The sequence below is a fragment of the Chenopodium album genome, chromosome 6 (assembly GCF_948465745.1).
Source record: "Chenopodium album chromosome 6, dcCheAlbu1.1, whole genome shotgun sequence".
Taxonomy (NCBI): Eukaryota; Viridiplantae; Streptophyta; class Magnoliopsida; order Caryophyllales; family Amaranthaceae; genus Chenopodium; species Chenopodium album.
In genome coordinates, this window is record NC_137839.1 from 24,091,071 (window position 1) to 24,110,926 (window position 19,856).

Consider the following 19,856-nt stretch of genomic DNA (forward strand, 5'->3'; position numbering starts at 1 on the left):
GGATAATATTATCATCTAATCATTTTAATCTGTGTTTTAAAAATCAAAAACAAAATTACAGATGTTGTTGGTCTGCTAACTGGAGTTGAAGAGAAGACATGGGTCAATGTTGGCCATAAAAAAAACTCTATTAAGAAGGATACACATTGAAGACCAATGGTAAGAAAAAACAATACTTACAAAAAAAAAAAATGCCAAATGTATGTCAGTCTAATAAACTACACGCATAAAATCATGTAGCAATGTCAAGGTCGTGGTAACTTTATGGGGAGCCAAAGGTGACTTAATAAGCACTGAGATAACAGAAGATCAAGATTCCTGTAAAGTACTCCTCATCACCTCTACAGAAGTCACCATGTACCAAGGTAAGAACACAACAAAAAACAAAAACACAAGTCCAAGATCTACACTTCAAATAAAACATTCATACCGCTCTACCATAATAACATCATTTCAAACATGCACCATGCAGGTAACTACCGGTTGAGCTCAACCCATGCTATAAAGATACACATTAATTTGCCAATTCCTGAAGTGGAAAGTTTCAAGCAAGGGTAAGCAACTTTTACAGTAATATAAATTAAATATAGCAAATTCAGAAAACCAGAATCTAAACACAGAATATCAAACTACAGGGCTAACATGGTAGAGCCAAAAACACCTATAAAACAATTAGAGGCAAAACCACACGAACCAGTTGAGCAAGCCATGTTTAAAAACAGAAAAAAAAAAAGAAGAGATTCTACAGTTGGATCCACAAGCCAAGGTAAGCACCAATCACTGATTTTACCATACATCTATTCTTCATGCATCAAACAAATCCGAATAACCACTAATTTTCTTATGGCTATGTTATGAAGCATAACATAATCCAACTTTATTTCTTGCATACATGTTAAAAAAAAAGGGCACACATCACAACTCAAGGCATGATAGTTTTGTAGCATAAATTTAATGTTGACTACGCATGTATGTTTATCATCAATATTATTGCAGGAGATGTTTACTTTCAATGAAACAGTGACAAGCATTCACGCTGACAAAAAATGGCATTACAACTCCTGTGCTGCATGTAAGAAAAAGATAGATGAGACTTTATACTGCTCTAAATGCGATGATATAGTCAAATACCCAAAAACAAGGTATAACAGAATACCAACTACACACTAATTAATGAGGAAAAAAAAAGAAAAAATATTCTTGCATTTTAACCACCAATAAACTCGCAAATACCTCTTAACTATTGACATAGACAACGAAAGTGCATGTATTCCAATGGCTTTGTTCGACAAGGAGGATGAAAAAATTGTTGGAAGTCCAGTCCACAAATTAATGGAACTCGAGAAAAAGGTACGACTCTTACAGATTACTAACGACAACTACTATATAATGCCTTTAAACTAAAATGACCATATACAAAATGTAGGAAAACGACAAAGAAAAGGTGCTGCAGCGATTGGAGCATTGCATTGGCAAACAATTCGTTTTCAAGGTCAATCTAAGCACGTACAACAAGTAACAAAACTGAACTCATTTGCCAAAAGACGTACGAGATCAACTACAAATTAGAAAAGGCTTACCAAGAGCAACAACATCAAAACCAGGTCTATTGAAACATATTTACACATGACATTACCTAAATCTAATACCTACACACTAATAAAATAACTGCAATTTGCAGGAAGCCATCACACACCAAGCAGAACAAGTTGAGGATGACAACACGGGAATTATTGAAACCCAAACAACTCCAAAAAAGAGGAATCGAGATGAGATGTAAGTCAAACATCTCAACACAATGAATAACAATTATTGATAAATGACCCACAATAACAAGGAAAACGTAATCTTTGAAATATAGGGAGAACGAGAAAGAAGATGGAGCATCAACAACCCAAACAGTTGTAGAAGCTGAATAGTAAATGGAACACAAAAATGCCCAAAGAAACAACAAGCGCAGAATGGAAGAAAAATTAGAGGAGCATAATCAACAATTGCAAAGAATGGAGCATTACATATTATTTTCCAATACTCTGTGTTCAAAAGATAATCTTTATCAAATTTAAAGACCAAAAATAATAATGTTATTTCAATTTGGTAGAAAGAAGCTTTTTAAAAAAATCAAAACATTTGCTATATCAAAAAAAGTATTATTTACCAATACTTGGTGTTCGAAAGATAATCTTTAGCAACTTTGAAATACAAAAAAAAAATGACGACCAAGCCATTTGCACGAACAAAAAAAAAATTATTAAAAAAAAACAAACAAAACCAAACCAATCGCTATTGTCTTCCAACACTATCTGGCCGAACAATATCTATAACAAATTTGGAATACACAACACCATAATGGACAAACCAATTGCTCAATAAAAAAAACAAAAGCAAAGCAGTAACCCGGGGCATCGCCCGGGTGACACACTAGTTTTTATTTTATAATGAAAGTTAGATGGGATCCTAGACTAACTTTGTGAGAATGAAGTCGTGCCCATTCTTGCATCGCGCTAAAATTTTATTTTAAATGGTCATTTGGGACCAAAATGATTTGGTGAATTGGACAACCTCGTCTATTGCTTATTCCAAATTAAATTAATTAAATTAAATATAAAGAGTCAAGTGTTTGGAATTGGTTAGTATGTTTGGAATTGGTTAGTAAGTATGTTGGGTCAATTAAATTGTTTAAGTGTGGAGTCTTGATTAATGAATTCGAGTTGTATGTTTATTTACTTTAATTAGTTGAGCATGCTAGGTTTTGTGCGTTGTAGCTTGTATGTACTCAGCTTTGCTGATTGCGTGCTTTTGTGTGTTTTTTTTTTGTCATGGCCTTCGCCTTTCAATGACCCTGTGATGATCCAATTATTACACTTATACTATTGGGGAACCGTATGCACAGGTTAGCTTGATGATGTGAAGTTCGGGGATTTGACATACGCATTGTCAAGGGATTTGTGTGATTGAGAGTATTCGTTCTTTGTGTTGAAATTATTTATGTTTTACTATTTTAATTATGTTTTGGGATTTTGAATATTGGTTTGGTTTAATAAGGGCCTTTATGGTTCCAATTTGTAATCTTTGACTTATTGGTTTTCTAAATTATATTATTTTAAGTTTGAGTTGGATTTCCGCTGCAATACTTTGATAAAGCCTTAACGTTTTAACACGTGGCGGTAACATGCCAATGATTCTCCTCTATTTTTATTTAAAGTAAGTGGTTTGGAAAAGGGAGAATTATTGGGGTGTTACATGTATCCTATTTAATCTTGAATACTATACAAATTCAAAGACAATAATAAAGTGCAATATGACGATTTTTTTGAGGTGCGGAAATTATGTGCCGTAATAGATAAATAATCAAACAAAATAAAATTTCCATCTTGTACGACTAAGATTTTCGAAGGTCTCCAGCACCCCCCATATACGATTTCCGGGGGTCTCTAGTACCCCCCCCCCCCCGGCTAAGATTTCTGGGGGTCTCTAGTACCCCCCATCTATGATTTCCGGGGGTCTCCAATACCCCCCGGATAAGATTTCCGGGGGTCTTTAGTACCCACCGGATAAGATTTCCGGGGGTAAACATTACCCCCCGAGAAACATAGACGGGGTACTTATAATGAAAAATTACAACAAATCAACAAAAAAATTAAACAAAAAAAATTAGACCGGATGATTTATGAGCAGTGAACGACTTCTTCGTCGCTAAGGCTCAGACTGAAGAATTTTGAGGGACATGGTGAAATGAAATGAATTGCAAAAAAAAAAAAAAAAAAAAAAAATGACTGAAATGGTGAATGAAAAGGAAAAAATTAGCAAGTGAAATGAATTGCAAAATAAAAAATGTAAAAACTGAAAGCCTTGTGAAATGACGAATAAGTTTTTTTTATTTGGAAAAGGCTATTTTAGTCTTTTGATAATTTCCATATCATTAATTAATTTATGCATTTAGGTTATTTTGTACTGCATTTAGAACTTGCGATAAAAAATAAAAAAAAATCCGCAACTTTAATTGCCAAATTTGCCGGCTTCCCGCAACCCACTTCGCCACTCACTAAATCAGTTCAGCAACTCCATGACATGCATCTTCTTGACTTCTTGTTAACCACTTAGCTCATGCCCAATTTATTATTATTACTAATTTACTATGAATCTTAAACTTTTTTTTTTAAATCTGAAATATAATTTGTGTATGATAACAAAGTTTATTGAAGAAAATAGGAGATTGAAAAGAAATTTTTAGGGGTGTAAAATTTAACTACTTGATCAACAAAAATTAAGGGGTTTAATTGTGCAAAACATGAAATCAATTTTTCTCTGAAAGCAATTCAAGATTTGAGAAAACATACTTCATGCCCGTTGTAATTGATAGAAGGCAAAGCATTAAATATGGAAGTTGAATAATTTGGGGGTAAAATAATAAAATTAAATGAGAAAATAGGAAGAATTAAAAGGGAAGATAGAAAATTAGGAAAAAAATATTTCAGAAATTTGTAGGTCGGAGCAATTCACGAAGTATGGGAAGATGAATCTAGACAACTGATTAATTATGGGAGTAAATGGAGGAGGCTGACTTTCAGCTTTTCTTTACAAGTTTTATTTTTATTTTTTTATTTTTTATTTTTTATTTATTTTTTTCCCTTCTTATGGCTGGGTTGGGCTTTGAAAATAGGGGCCCTCAAAATTTTGGAGCCTTGAGCTGAGGGGCTGTTTGCACAGGGCCTTAACCGGGCCTGTTAACGCCCCTAACAAAAAGTTGGATAATCAAAGCCGTAAAGGTTTTTCCATGGCGATACTCTTAACTAACTCCTCCTAACTGCTACAAGATCTTAACCTTCGAAGGTGCACATAAAAATAACGGTTATGGAGCAGCACTCCAAAAAAACCAAAAAAAAAAAAAAAAAAAAAAAATAAAAATTCATAACTTAATACTGGGTCAAAAATACCAATTAATTTAGGAAATTAATCTTCTCTTTCTTCATTTGATCATCCAACAACTTTCTCTCTCCTCAACATCACCGCTAATTCACCTACATTTTTTGTGAATTTCATCGGCATTCAGGTGCGAAGTTTTGATCATTTCATTAATTTTTCAAATTTAATATTTGTAAGAATTTGAATTTTTCTGATTTTTTTTACCCTAATTTGATTTGTTTTTGTTGTTAATTAATAGTGATTGATTACGACCTTTTTCCAGGGAGAAAGATGAAATAAAATTAAGTTTAAGGTCAGATTATGTGATTTTTGTATACGAGTTTGAGGCGAAATGGGGACTTTTCCAAAACAGGTAAGAATGATTTTGATTTTATTTTAGGTAAGTTTTGATTTGTTTGATTCAGATTGTGTTATTTTCTTGAATTGTAGATTTTTGTTTAGCTCATTTTGGACTATTTGTTCAATAATTTGTTGTGAACATAGTATTTTGATCATTTAATGGTTTCCCGTTAGATATATTTGACCTCTAATTGAAAAAGAAATGAAGTTGGCTAGCTTAATTTGTGAAGTCTTAGGGTAGTATCAAAATGTGTTTGAATCCCGTCTACATCGATGCTATTTGTGGTTTTCTATACAACTAGAAAAAAAGTACTGATTAAAGAAATGTGCTTTCTATGATTGGCATGTATGATAGTAGGTAATGTGCTGAATCGGGGGTTGTTCGTATTTATACAGCACTGAGTACTTTTTATGCCAGATGAAGGGGTACATTCGATTGAATTTTTCTCACTGAATTGAGGGTACAATAGGGTTAAATTAGGTAATACAAGTATAAAGTGTTCCCTTTAACCAAACAGCAAAATATGTACATTGGCAATGGTAATTAAATGAGTGCTAGGCTGGAAGGAATTAACCCAACAGAATATGTGTGCTTTGGTGGGAAAATAATTAAATAATATTCAGTGTAAGTGGATAAAAAATAATTATGTCAGTTCAAAAGTAATTAAAGATTTCTTTCTGTAATACATAATTGGTTGCGCTATTACATTCATTTGTTACACAAGACAGATTTGATGGTAAATCGGCAAATGGTTCTATAACAATGATCTGCTCATTTTTATTTTGATTGTGCAGGCCGCAAGTATCAATTATGTGGTCGGATCGCTTGTTTGGGTAGAGGACAATGAGGAAGCATGGTTAGATGGAGAAGTTGTGGAAGTGAGTGGTGAAGAACTTACAGTTTATTGTACAACAGGGAACACTGTGAGTATTTTTTCTCTCTGAATGTATTTGAAATACATGTACCATGCTTTTTGTCATTTAGAGGACCTAATCAGAGAAATTACACCCGTGACAGGACTTAATGACATAAATCGATATTATGTGAAGATAAAAAATTACTACGTAATTGACCATGCTGGGGAATGTTAGTTAGGACAATCTTACTGTGGTTCTTAAGCTTATGAGTGGAAAATTTGATTAGAAAAATTGCAAGATTTTTTTAATATATAATGGAGTAAAGGGGTGATTATTCTTCATTAGCTTGTCGTACTCTCCTACCCATGACTATCTTAAGATTTCTACAGCCGCCCTTAGCACTGCTGTTGGCCCAGATTTGATGTAATTAGCATAAAAGGCAATGTTATCTGTCTACGAGTTGATTTATGCTACAGTATATAGTATATACTAGTCAGATAACATTCTCAGCTGCAGTACTAGAGACAGACTTCTTCCGCCGATCATGGGTTTCTCTTTCAACTTATGTAAGTTAAATGACTCACGGGAAGCAATATAATAGTCGTCTTGAGGTTTCAGTGCTGTTATAACCTTTCCAACTTTTGGTGGATGCACTTGAGTATTCATGCCTAAACAATCACCTCTTAGTCTTAAGGAGCTCTATCTAATACAAGTACTTTGGGTATCACAAAGGAAGATAATATATCTCTTTGCTATAGTGGATGATATTAAATGAAGAAATCTACAAAGGGAGGTAAAGGGAACCCTGAAAAGAATCAATTAATTTACATGAATGAGTCTTTGAAGGTTTATACTCATATTAGCTTGTAAGGCAAAACAAGTAAATGAACGAGTGGTTGCTTGTTTGACATTTTTCTTTCAAGCCAAAATTCTCCAATTTTGTGATGAAGGGATTAGAAAAAAAATTATTTATTGGATTCCAAGATGTACTGTGATGCATTTATTTAAAAGCTGGGATCTCTTTGAAACTTAATAGTTCTTCTATCTACCTTTGGTCCTTTTCAAGAATGATTTTGATAAAGTGTAGGTTTTGTTGTGATGTGTAAGAAGTTTGTGTGGAGATATACATATTTGTATATGTTGGTGTATTTCACTTTGGATATTCAAGGATCTTTCAATGAAGTCAAATACCATGGCGACACTTTTACTCCTTTGGTCCCCAAATAAATGTTTCATTTGCCTTTTGCACATGTTTATTGGAAGGTGAAAAAATAAATAAGAAAATGGATTTTGGTTGATTGAAAGTGAGTATATAAAAATAATATTTTGTGGGGTTTAATTGTGTTGATTAAAGATGAATAAAGATATACATAAGTGAAATGTTACTTTTAATTATGGATAAGGTTTTGGATGATTTGAGCCCTTTGTTTTAGGGATAGGGGGAGTAATTTTGATCTAAAAGAATGTGATGGGTGCTTAGGGGAACCTAGATCGTTGAACCAATCTAAGAAATAATTCCTTTCTACTCATTCCTCAATACATAGTACCTGGTTAAGCAAGGCGTTGGTCTACAATGATCTTGGTATAATGCCAATAAATCAAAAGTGACGTTTCTAAAATCTAGCTGAGAAAGTCAATAATCAAAGGACTAGGGGGAAGGGATTCCTCGTAATGCATTAATCATATATAGCAAGGTTGTGTATTACCATAAGTTCCCATTTGGGTTCATGATAAAGTTCATGGCTCTTGGACATAGGTTTCTACCCCAAGTCCCCAATTTAACCTCAACTCTTGTTGTTGGACTCATATTTGGCATATGGATTTCTTGAGAAAGAGAGAAATTTTTTCCTAGCTACAAAACCACCCAAGTTCCTCTCGGATCTTTCTCGAGTTTGCTAGGTAATCCCTAGGTCTAGCGATTAGCGAAATCCCCTTCTCATGAGAGTGCTTTTCTTAGGTAAGTGTCCAAGACTAACAAGATAGATTGTCCCATATTAAATGATCCTAGGATCTAGTCCGAATCCTAGGGTCTTTCCAAATCGTAGTCTTAATTCATAAACCCGGAATCGTTGAAAACACCTATGGTCCTGCCAAATCATGCAAGAATGAACTCAAAGTGCTAGAGGGGAAGAGGAATATACTTGCCATGACACTATTAGAGATCACCCGACCCCTAGTCCTGTAGGACTTTTCACAAATCATGTTGGCAACTACAAGATCTGAACTTTAAACAATGAAACACGTCATAAAAATATAAACAGTAACCAAATTTTGTAGCTGAACTAAGAGCTTAAATCTACTAACTACTAGGATTGTCAACTAGTAGATTAAACATAAGTGAATATTAATAACATGGAAATTAAAACCTACTGCGTATTATAAATTGTTTTGAAGTGATGGTGAGAAACAACTAAACCAAAGCCTTTCCAAAATTTCAATGTTGTTTTACAAAGAGTAGCGAGCTTCTTGTAGAAAGGGAAAACTTACGAAAAAAAAGAGGTATAGCTGTCACTTTGTTCTAGGGGTGGAGCAGCCATTCAGCTAGCCATTCCCCTGGCATTGCTATGAAGGTCAGATATGAGGAATGTGTCGTTCTTCAATCTTGCATGGCTGTTCTTAACCTCATTGAAAAATTGAAGTCCCTGAACAGGCTTGTGGTCTTGAGTGGGGAGGATGCATGGTCTTGTCCTTCCTTTTCTGTATTCTTGGCTGAGCTGGTCTTTTAGCTTAGGCAATTCCCTTGGACTGATTTATGGCAGAGCTAGGTATGATGAACTTTGCAACAATATAAACTTCTCAAAGGGGTTTGATGATGATGATGAGATGATGATTGGCTCAGGGGCAAGCAAACATCTTTGGTTCTTTTTTTCTTTGAATTCTTAGGGAATTCTTCCCTTTAGCTCTATTTGTAGAAAATTTGTAAAATAAGCAAAAGCAAGGCAAGAAAGAATGCAAATATGACCTAAAATGCAACTATAATGCGCATACACACACACACACACACGCGCGCGCGCGCACACGCGCACGCTCACGCACACATGCGCGCACAAACACACATCTTCTATTCTATGTTTATTTAAGTGTCATATGCTGAATACTTACATTACAACTATCGACTCTTGCTAATGCTCATAGAGTCCTCCTCATCCACATTCCCTAGCATAGCATGTTGCATTGTAAAATGCAATTGGTTCTGTTTTCTATATTCTCAACAATGGTGGACCTTTTGTTTCCCTAGTTGGTATCATTATGCCATTAATGATTCATTTTCTTTGAAAAAATACAGGTTGTTGCTAATGCATCCAGGGTTCATCCAAAGGATCCCGAAGCACCTCCTTCTGGTGTAGATGATATGACCAAACTGGCTTATCTACATGAGCCAGGGGTTCTTAATAATCTGAAATGTCGTTATGATATCAATGAAATTTATGTAAGTGATGAGCAATTTTTCCTTTTTTCTCTTTTCATATGTGCATACATTTATGATCACAATCTAAACTTTTACTCTTGTGCAGTCATACTGATGTGTTAAATACGTTTGTGTATATCTGTCATAATTGTGAAAATATTTATCAGTGCTATTTAGTCTTTACATAATCTTTTTGCACTATGTTGCTTGATATTGAGCATTAAGCCACCAGGATAGAGAATTATGTGCTTTGAATTACTGGTTGTATTATGGTCTTCTTATCTGTTTCGGGAACATATTATATCTTGTTATTCAATAGTAAAAATTTAGTATTCATCTCCTACAAATAAGTTTGATACTACTAAATTTCTTTCTAGACATACACAGGAAATATACTGATAGCTGTGAACCCTTTCCAAAGGCTACCTCACTTGTATGATAGTGATATGAAAGAGAAGTATAGAGGGGCATCTTTAGGTGAACTAAGCCCGCATCCCTTTGCAATTGCAGATTCTGCATACAGGTAATGTTGTTTTTTTGTGGTCAATTTGAAGACGCCTTCTTATTTTGCCTGTGAACCTTGGTGTTAATAACATATGTTCATGACAGAATGATGTTACAAGAAGGAATAAGTCAGTCAATATTGGTTAGCGGGGAGAGTGGAGCTGGGAAAACAGAAAGTACTAAAAGTCTTATGCAATTTCTAGCATATATGGGAGGAAGAGCTAATGCTGAGGGACGTACTGTTGAGCAGCAAGTTCTAGAGGTATAAATGATTAAATAATTGTTTTCTGTAGAATAGTATTGTTTAAAGCATATCATAACTTAGAATTGATTCTATCTATCACATAGCTTTCCAGAACTTGTATTTTTTAAGCAGAAGCTGTTTCCTGTTGTGCTTTAACATACTTTTATACTGTTATCTCGTAGTAGGAAGCAAGCAATATTTGCACCCTATGAGATTCTTGTTTCTATTTTCTGTCTCTCCGAATTCCTTAGTTTCTTAGAAGAATGTGGTGGATACTGGAAGCAAGTTAAAGGTCTTTTTCATGTCAGAAGTCGTATCATGGAGCAATGCCATTGCATGCGTAGTCAACTCATAGCATTGTCTATTTCTGCTGTAAGAAGGGACTTAGGTACCATTTAAAGTTAAGGAATTAGGGTCTCTACCATGGCTAATTGATCAAATGTATAATCAACTTTTCTTTTTGGAAAGATATTGGTCGTAGAACTTGTCATGGCTAAGTGCTTTCTTTGCAACATATGTTGCATTTCCTAAGAAAGTACCTGGTGGCCTTACTTTTGATTGTGGGGCTTTTTAAATTTGGTATATATCTAGCTATTGGGGATTGTGTTAAAGTAATTTTTACTACAGGGACAAGCAATCACTGAGATTCAAAGAACTAGGTTTTGGCTCAAGAACAGTGTAGAAATCGCTAATTTAAGTATGTAGCTAAGCATATGATACTGGGGAAGGTAGGGAAGGTAGTTCCTTTTGATTTCCTGAGTGGTAAAGGCACTAGAATTTAAATCTATTAGTTCATATGATCTTAGTGTTGACAAGTGGCATATGTCAACTTGTTTATCTGGATAGGGATATGTGGTCCTCCAACACCAATACTCTCTTTCATTTAATTTTATCACATCTAATATTGTTTTTTCACCTCCTTTGTTATGCAGTCCAACCCAGTTCTGGAAGCATTTGGTAATGCTAAGACCGTGAGAAACAACAACTCAAGGTATTTATCTTGCTTTTCCATTATAATATTCATTCCCATACTTTTGAATAAAATTGGTCTACAATCATTCTCATTAAATTGACTTTTAACAATGTATAACTTGGCAGTCGTTTTGGCAAGTTTGTGGAGATACAATTTGATCAAAGGGGGAGGATTTCAGGAGCTGCTATCAGAACTTATCTACTAGAAAGATCTCGTGTTTGTCAGGTGTCTGATCCTGAAAGAAACTATCACTGCTTCTACATGCTGTGTGCTGCCCCAAAAGAGGTAATTAGTTAGTGAGTAGATGCTTCTTTATGTGTGATGTTTGGATATGTTATTACATGTGGCTAGAATTATTGCTGGTTCAGATAAGAAAAGAAATGGTGATGCTGATGTGTTGTACTTACAAGAGAGAAGGAATTTGCTAAATGGCTTGTTGACTTTGCAGAAGAAAGATTGAGAACTGAACTATAATCTTGTGAATTTCTTCAGAAGATATGCATTAATTTATGTCTTAGCAAGTCTCAAAATTCAAACAAAAGCATGGTTTTTAATTTCACAGAACTGCCTTCAAACATTTTTAAGTCTCAAAGTAAAAACTTTAGTAAGGATTTTATCCATATGCTTAAGGGCCTGTTCATATTTACTTATTTTCAGTTCAGTTCAGTACAGTTCAGTTCAGTTCAGCTCCAATCAGTTCAGTTCAGCTCAGCTCCAATCAGTTCAGTTCAGCTCTTAATTTCCCTCTCTCATAAAATATTCATTTCAGCTTAGTTTAGTTCAGTTCAGTTTAGTTCCAATAAGTTCAGTTCAGCTCAGCTCCAATCAGTTCAGTTTAGTTCAGCTCAGCTCAGTTCAGTAAATATGAACAGACCCTAAGCAAACAAAATATTTTACAGTTAGATCTTTCGTCCTTTACCATCTCATTTCTCATAGATTCAGGGAATTTTTCAATAATCTTATACATGATTATTTGCTATAATGTAGGAAGAATATTTGAGATCGAGACCTTTGAGCCTTGATATCTGTCTATGCCCATCCTCAAACTCCCGTACTGATCAGACTTTTTCTATGTCACTAGTTTGTGTAGTTTCCTTTGTTGCCTTGATGGATATTTTTGTAATTTCAAGGTAGTACTGGGTATCGTGTCAAAATTTCTGTAGATAACTCATAATTACTTTGCTCATTGGCTGTATATAATTGAACTTTGTTTTATTGTCGGCAACAAGCTCAAAAAAGTTTACATTACCCTCTAGCTTTTTGTTTATATTATGTTTCTTAATGTCTTTCTAATGCATGCTATATACTTGCAGCAAGCTTTCTGTTTACTTTGTTTCAAGTTCTATGAATCCATGTCTAATAATATAAATATATTTTTTTCATTTATGCTCACTTAGGATGTCGAGAGGTTTAAGTTGGACAGTCCAAGAACTTTTCATTATCTCAATCAATCAAATTGCTACGAGGTTGATGTCATAGATGATGCACAAGAGTACTTAACAACTAGAAGAGCCATGGATGTTGTTGGAATTAGTTCTCATGAGCAGGTAGCATGGACATAAAGAAATGTCCGATATTCTTTTTATCTTATCATGCTGGATAGATTTTAGATTTGTTTTCTTACCTAAATAGGATTTGTTATAATCCATTTCCTTCATAGGATGCGATATTCAAAGTTGTGGCTGCAATTCTCCATCTAGGTAATATTGAATTTGCAAAAGGGAGTGATTCAGATTCCTCTAAACCCAAAGATGAAAAATCTAGGTTTCATCTGAGAACAGCCGCTGAGCTTTTCATGTAAGCAGCTTCTTGCACTTGTGACATTTATTTTATATGTACCTTATTGAGGTAGCTCATGCACATGTAATTTGTGTTTAGGTGTGACAAGAAGGCACTTGAGGATTCTCTTTGCAAACGTGTGATTTTTACTCGTGGTGAATCGATTACTAAGAATTTGGATCCAGATGCTGCTACTGTCAGTAGAGATGCCTTGGCCAAAATTGTTTACTCCAGGTTGTTTGACTGGTACGTTCCTAGACATTCTAAGTTAAGGTAAAATATTTTACCTTTAAGCTGGTTAAGATGAACCAGTCTTATAAGGTTTCATTGTATTTCTTCAGGCTTGTCAACAAGATAAATAGTTCAATTGGTCAGGATCCTGATTCAAAATTTCTGATTGGGGTTTTGGACATTTACGGTTTCGAGACATTCAAGACCAACAGGTGCTTAACCGGTACGCACTTTTGTTGTTAATTGAACGATTTTACCAAATAGAACTGAGAAAAAGTGATTTTTTGCATGAGAAACTATATGATTGACAAAAGGATGTACGTCACCACATAGGTGCTAGCAGGCACAATCAATTGTTCAGTTATTAAATGATTGACCAATGGATTCCCTTTGTTTACCTTTAGCAGACTGTTGAAGCTGTTTGTTGGTCTGGTTATGCCAGCCGTGTCATAAAATTACTTTAAGCTAAGACAATCACTTGATTTGAAATCATTTGTTTTATTATATTGTTGTGTTTTTAAAATAAAAGAAAATTTTCTTGCTCTCCTTTTTCAATTTTGTACAGTACTGATTCGTGAGGTTCATTTTACTCTTTGCAGCTTTGAGCAGTTCTGTATTAATTTAACAAATGAGAAGCTACAGCAACATTTTAATCAGGTTTTGTTTTATGCAATTAAAAATCTTAAACGATAGCTCTACTTGATGATGAACAATTATTATTTATAGTATTTGTTTATCTATTTTCCTTTCTGGCAGCATGTTTTTAAGATGGAGCAAGAAGAATACACTAGAGAAGAAATTGATTGGAGCTATATTGAGTTTGTTGACAACCAGGATGTTCTTGATCTTATTGAGAAGGTTGGTATTCGCTGCTGTTGTCCTGTTTTGATTAGTACACAGAGCTGGTTTGTTACTGTTACACAATGAAAACTTGGAAGCTTAAGGTCTAAGTTTAACTACCGAAGATTCTAAAATAAATCAGTGTCCCAGACCTTCATGTTCAGGTCACTCAATACTTATGCCATGTATTTATAGTAATGTTAGTGTTCCATGAACATTCTTTATGAATTGATGTTTCAAATCTTGAGACAAAAACTTTTCTACTTAATACCATTTTCTAAGAAACAAATCAGATGTATCCCAATCTTCAAGATTTTTATGAGAGAAAGCAAATGAGGGGACAACTGATTATTTTGGTGTAATAAGTCCTTTCTATATATGTTATTTCATGTCCTCATTATGTTTTTCCCATTATGAAGATTGGGTACATTCCCTGAAATTGTCATCCCGAATAGTTTAACTTTTTGTTGGTGAGCCTCCAGCCCCTGCTACCCAAGATAAAGGAGAATTCTGTGCATGCAACCTTCCTGACTTTTAACCTGTGTATTGATTGCAGAAACCTGGTGGGATTATTGCTCTTCTGGACGAAGCCTGGTAAGTACTGGAGTTATTAAGTTTTTAAATGATAATGTTTGTCTTCATACTTATGTATATTCAACCTCCTTCCTCTCCTTAAATAGCAAAATGAGAAAAACAGCAAAATAGACACATGTAGGTCATCGTTTTCAATGTTGATGAAATTTGTTTTTCTCATAGTATGTTTCCTAGATCAACACATGAGACATTTGCTGAAAAGCTGTACCAGACATTCAGCTATCATAAACGCTTCAGCAAACCAAAGCTATCCCGCACAGATTTCGTTATTTCTCATTATGCTGGTGAGGTAGGTCACTTTTGATGAGGAATATTATAAAAGGATGGTAGGGTCTCTTGTTTTATAGAAAAAATTATTATCTTGATATTAATCTATCAATAATTATGCTGCAGGTGACCTACCAAACCGAGTTTTTCTTGGATAAGAACAAAGATTATGTTGTTCCAGAGCATCAAGAACTTCTAAGTGCTTCCGAATGTGCCTTTGTAGCAAGCTTGTTTCCACGTTTTCCTGAGGAGTCAGCTAAATCTTCTAAGTTTTCCTCTATAGGTACCAGCTTTAAGGTCGGTCTACTAATTCTTTATCTCTCTCTCTCTTCTTATTCCATTCTCCTCCCCTGGAGAGTGTTGAGGGTGAGATTCACCTTTTCTTATCTGTGCTTCCCACGTGTCTGAAGCTTCCATATTGAATTATTTTTCTCGTCTTGTTTACCCAGCACCAATTGCAGTTACTGTTGGAGACACTTAGCGCAACAGAGCCACATTATATCCGCTGTGTAAAGCCTAACAATCTTCTTAAGCCGGCAATATTTGAGAACAATAATGTTCTGCATCAACTTCGTTGTGGGGTATATTTTTCTGCTTATTGTATTGCTTGGTGTTACACTGTATGAACTTTAGTATGTTGCTTAGTTAGGACTCTTAAAATCTGCTTATCTCCTTTAGGGGGTCATGGAGGCTATAAGAATTAGCTGTGCTGGATTCCCCACAAGAAAGCCATTTCATGAATTTATAAATCGTTGTCGTATTCTTGCTCCAGAAATTATGAATGGCAGGTAAAATAACCTAAGTTTAATACTATGGTTCGTTCGTCTTAAATTTTGATTCTTGTTTGCGTTGTTTTCTTTTCCTTCACAATCATTTTACATGTTATGACCTTTTATCTCTATGACTTGCTTTCTACAGCTACGATGAAGTCACTGCATGTAGAAAGATTTTAAAGAAAGTGCAGCTTGACGGATATCAGGTGTGACGGATCTATTATGATGCACTGTATTTTGTATTAAGTTTGTTAGTTAATTTTTACCAAGTCCATGTTGTAGCTCTTATGGTCTTCTATGAGATAATATCAGTTCATAGCAAGGTCATAAAGCCATAGTTGTTCCATTCATCATCATGGTTCTTTCAAGCCCAATAGAAATTAGTAAATGTAGCTTATTACTTTGAATTGCCTGATGATTTACAAACAAAAGTATTGACTATTTCAGCCAGTGTTGTCTTAGAAGCCTAATTTGGCCTCTTATGTATCATATTGTATACTGTGAACTTTTTTTTGAAATACTCAAAAACCATAACAAAAACAATGTCACAGCCATAATCCTGGATGGGTCAGCTACACAAACCAAGATGTCATCTTTATGAGTAATTAATGTGAATCATTTTCCACCACTATCTCGTCTGTCCAATATGAGATGGTCCTGGCCTCCTGGGCATCGAATGTTTTTTCATATCCTTTTTCACCCTTACAATCCATGTCATCCTTGGTTGATCTTGACTTGTAATTACTCCATTATCACAATATTCTATTCTTGGGAAAACTGTCTTTTGATGTTGGATGTGTCCAAACTACAAGAGTCGGTTATTCATAAAATTACTGTGGATGTCTAATTGCAAATTTCCACGTCTTACCTCCCATCCACCTTTAACATATCTGCCACATTTTTCTTTCAAACGTGATCTATCGTGAATTTCTTGTATTCCTATCCTTATAGTAAAGCTTATCAAACAGTTATGTTATAAAACTTTTACTTCACCTTTAGGCGCTGTAGTGATGCAGAGTCAATAATTTTCCCTTTTTGAGCCAAGTTTGATCTTGTGCGAAATATCTTTGGTCAAAATCTCCATATTTTTGTTTCGATGATATACTCTAAACACTCAACAGTCAACACTCGGTAAAAGACAATTCTACTTGCTATCCCAAAAAGTTCAACAGTATTTTCATCCAAATTCTCCTCTACCTAATTTTACTCGACACATTCTGTTTTACATCACTTTGCCTTAAGCCTCGAGTTTCCAGTTCCTGTCTCCATAGATTTAAGTTAATATTTTCATAAATTACATTTTCTTATGTCAATGGTATACATGTATATTCTGTAGTTTTTAAATACATGAGCTTGCATGATCATTCTAAGTATGATTTAATGGCAGATCGGTATAAGTAAAGTGTTTCTCAGAGCAGGCCAGATGGCTGAACTAGATGCACTCAGGAATGAGGTTTTAGGGCAATCTGCTACCAAAATTCAGAAGCAAATCCGGACTTTTTTCTTCCACAGATGGTTCAAACAAACGCGGTTGTCTGCTATACGTATTCAAACCTTCTGCAGAGGTACTTCTATATCTGTTTAGGACCTCTACCCAAGAAATATTCTTTAATTCCATCTTAATAAATATACAAATAAAGTACATAGGCCTCTATACTGCAAAAGAGCAATGACTACTTAGCTAGCCTGCTGGATGAGCGTAACAGATGTATTCTTGGTAGATAAGAACATAAAATTGAATTTGTGATCTTTGTGAAGTACTACTTCCTAAGTAATAGATAATAGAATGTAGTTGTAATGTAATCTATAAGAACAATGGGTAATTCTCAATAGTAACCCTAAGTTCTGGACAATTATCCTTGGATGTCAACCTAAATTTATTTCTCCATGGTAATTTTTTGCTTTTAATTATACTTGAAAATATGGCATTAACAACCATTTTTCAATATATACAATTGTGAAAGAGTTGTTTTTAAGTTAATTACAATTCTCAATGTTTGAATGACGTAAGTTCCCTTCAACAAACTGCTTTTTCTTCATCTCTCTTTATAAACCAAAATGAACTAGTATTTCGATAAGAGACGAAGGAACAACCTACAATCATAGTTTACAAAAGTCTCCAAAGTTCAAAACTCCAAATATGTATTGGCGTATTGCCCCAACATTCCCAAATAACTTAGTGGCCAATGTTGGATTAATACCCTACTAATCTTTAAGGCAAATATAATTCTTGTTAGATTATATGGAGGTTGATCTTTTATTCGGAAACCACTGTTGACGCATGCAATACCATGAAGACCTTGTAAAGAAGATTATTAGGATCAAAGCATGATAAGTGAGCTGGAGTTGCTTCAGGAAAACTTTATTAGTTATGTGTAAAAAAGAAATGTTCTTAATAATCTAAAGGCTATAGAGCTCTGAGGAGATTAAATTTTGTTTGAATTTGAGATAGCCCATTCCTTAATGTTATAATTTTTGAAAATGAATTGTAAATCATCCTCATTGTAAGAAAATCACTCTATTGTGGAAATATGACTATTTATAGATGGTAGTTGCCAATAGATCAGACTTGCACTTGTTAAGGACATGCACACACATTTGTATGCTTTATAATAACTCAAACTTATCATTGCAGGACAAGTTGCTCGGTCTGTGTTTGAACACAAGAAGAAAGAAGCAGCATGTCTGAGAATCCAAAAGGAGTTGCGCAGGCATCTTGCCAGGAAATCTTACTTAGAGTTATACTCTTCTGCTATGACAATTGAGAGAGGTATGCGGAGCATGGCTGCTCGTAGTGAGCTTCGTTTTCGAAGACAGACAAGGGCTGCAATTAAAATTCAGGTAAAATCTCATACTCCCTCTTTCCTTTATGCTTGCCTCATTTGGAATTTTTCATTTGAAGAGAGAAATTTTTTTCCATGAATTTTATCTATATAGACATCCTCAATCCTCAAATAATTGCTCAATTTCTCATTTACACTTTATACAAACTCTCCTTTAACTTTCTTTTTCTAATTTACACATAAGGAAAAACTAGATGGAGAGTTGTATAGAAAAGAAATACTCATGTGAGATCTTGTTAGATTCGTCTCAATGTGTAGTTTTAAATTATTAACTTCTCATAATTCATAAATTAATCATATTTAAAAATGTGCATTGCAATTTGTTGAAATGTCATATGGAACATACATTAAGGAATGCAGGAAGTAGTTTATATTTAAAAGAACTAAATTTTTAGCCGTATGGTGGAGTCTATATTGGGCAAGATGTCACATTTTTTTTAGTGAACACAATTGGAAGGGTAAGAACCTTTCATTTTTGGTGAAAATTTCTGTATTGTAGATAGAAGAAGAATGTACGAGGGAGGAGGAGAGGTCCTTTGGAAAATATAAATGCAAAAATTGTCCTCGTATCACATGATAATCTTTAAATGAAAGTACCATCAGCATGTGTTGTATAGAAGCTGAGTACACAGATATGTAGAGAAGTTAATGCAATCCAAGTTATTGATGTTTTTATAATCCTATTATTTCTATCTAATCGAATCACCCACACGACCACAAAAAAAGTTGATTCACTTTTTAACACTTCCCATTTTCCTACTGAAGGTCATACAAAAAATATGATAATTCTCCTAAATGATTTGTTACATGAGAAAGACACCTGCTTGTAGTGTAAAAAATAAGGAAGCTCTTCCCTTACTTGTTACTTGAAAAACACAAAACATACTCAGTTGCTTAGCAAGCTTTGTGAGTCTCTTCATCAGAAGTTTATCGTATTGTGCCTCTCTAAGAGAGATATCCCAATAAAAGTTTGTAAAGTTTGATTTTGAACCCCCCCCCCCCCCCCCCCCCCTCCCATTCCATAAAAAGGAGAAAGGATTATGCAGAAGTAGCATTATAAGATACCTAAAAGGCAAACTTATGTGTATTTATACATTCCGAATCAAGTACCTTACGTATATTATTGTTTGTGAGTACTAGTTTAGATCTTATTTCTGATAATGAGTCAATAGCTGTTTTATTAAGTCTTGAAAATGGCTTGTCTTCTTTTCTTGTATAACGTGTAAGATAAAACTCCCTCTGTAGTCTGTCAATTTTATTTTTTATTTTTTTGTTC

General features: G+C 34.4%; 1 protein-coding gene across 5 annotated transcripts in view; it reads left to right on the forward strand.

Moving 5' to 3' along the window:
* Window positions 1–4,263: 4,263 nt before the first annotated feature.
* The window catches only part of LOC145635966 (myosin-6-like), a 32,231-nt gene continuing 16,638 nt past the window's right edge, over window positions 4,264–19,856 (forward strand). Inside the window, exons 1-22 of one of the 5 annotated variants that reach the window (XM_081687389.1) lie at window positions 4,264–5,053; window positions 5,189–5,278; window positions 6,061–6,189; window positions 9,410–9,553; window positions 9,910–10,055; window positions 10,142–10,298; window positions 11,213–11,271; window positions 11,379–11,538; window positions 12,651–12,800; window positions 12,914–13,050; window positions 13,132–13,278; window positions 13,374–13,475; window positions 13,863–13,920; window positions 14,020–14,121; window positions 14,660–14,697; window positions 14,860–14,986; window positions 15,091–15,261; window positions 15,414–15,545; window positions 15,643–15,752; window positions 15,883–15,943; window positions 17,125–17,302; window positions 18,373–18,578. In XM_081687389.1, the coding sequence (XP_081543515.1) occupies window positions 5,258–5,278; window positions 6,061–6,189; window positions 9,410–9,553; window positions 9,910–10,055; window positions 10,142–10,298; window positions 11,213–11,271; window positions 11,379–11,538; window positions 12,651–12,800; window positions 12,914–13,050; window positions 13,132–13,278; window positions 13,374–13,475; window positions 13,863–13,920; window positions 14,020–14,121; window positions 14,660–14,697; window positions 14,860–14,986; window positions 15,091–15,261; window positions 15,414–15,545; window positions 15,643–15,752; window positions 15,883–15,943; window positions 17,125–17,302; window positions 18,373–18,578 (2,535 nt within the window). In that variant the 5' untranslated portion in view covers window positions 4,264–5,053; window positions 5,189–5,257. Of the gene's footprint in view, window positions 5,054–5,164; window positions 5,279–6,060; window positions 6,190–9,409; window positions 9,554–9,909; window positions 10,056–10,141; window positions 10,299–11,212; window positions 11,272–11,378; window positions 11,539–12,650; window positions 12,801–12,913; window positions 13,051–13,131; window positions 13,279–13,373; window positions 13,476–13,862; window positions 13,921–14,019; window positions 14,122–14,659; window positions 14,698–14,859; window positions 14,987–15,090; window positions 15,262–15,413; window positions 15,546–15,642; window positions 15,753–15,882; window positions 15,944–17,124; window positions 17,303–18,372; window positions 18,579–19,856 lie in introns of those variants that run through there. The other 4 variants (XM_081687388.1, XM_081687387.1, XM_081687386.1 and 1 more) reach the window with 4 other exon arrangements.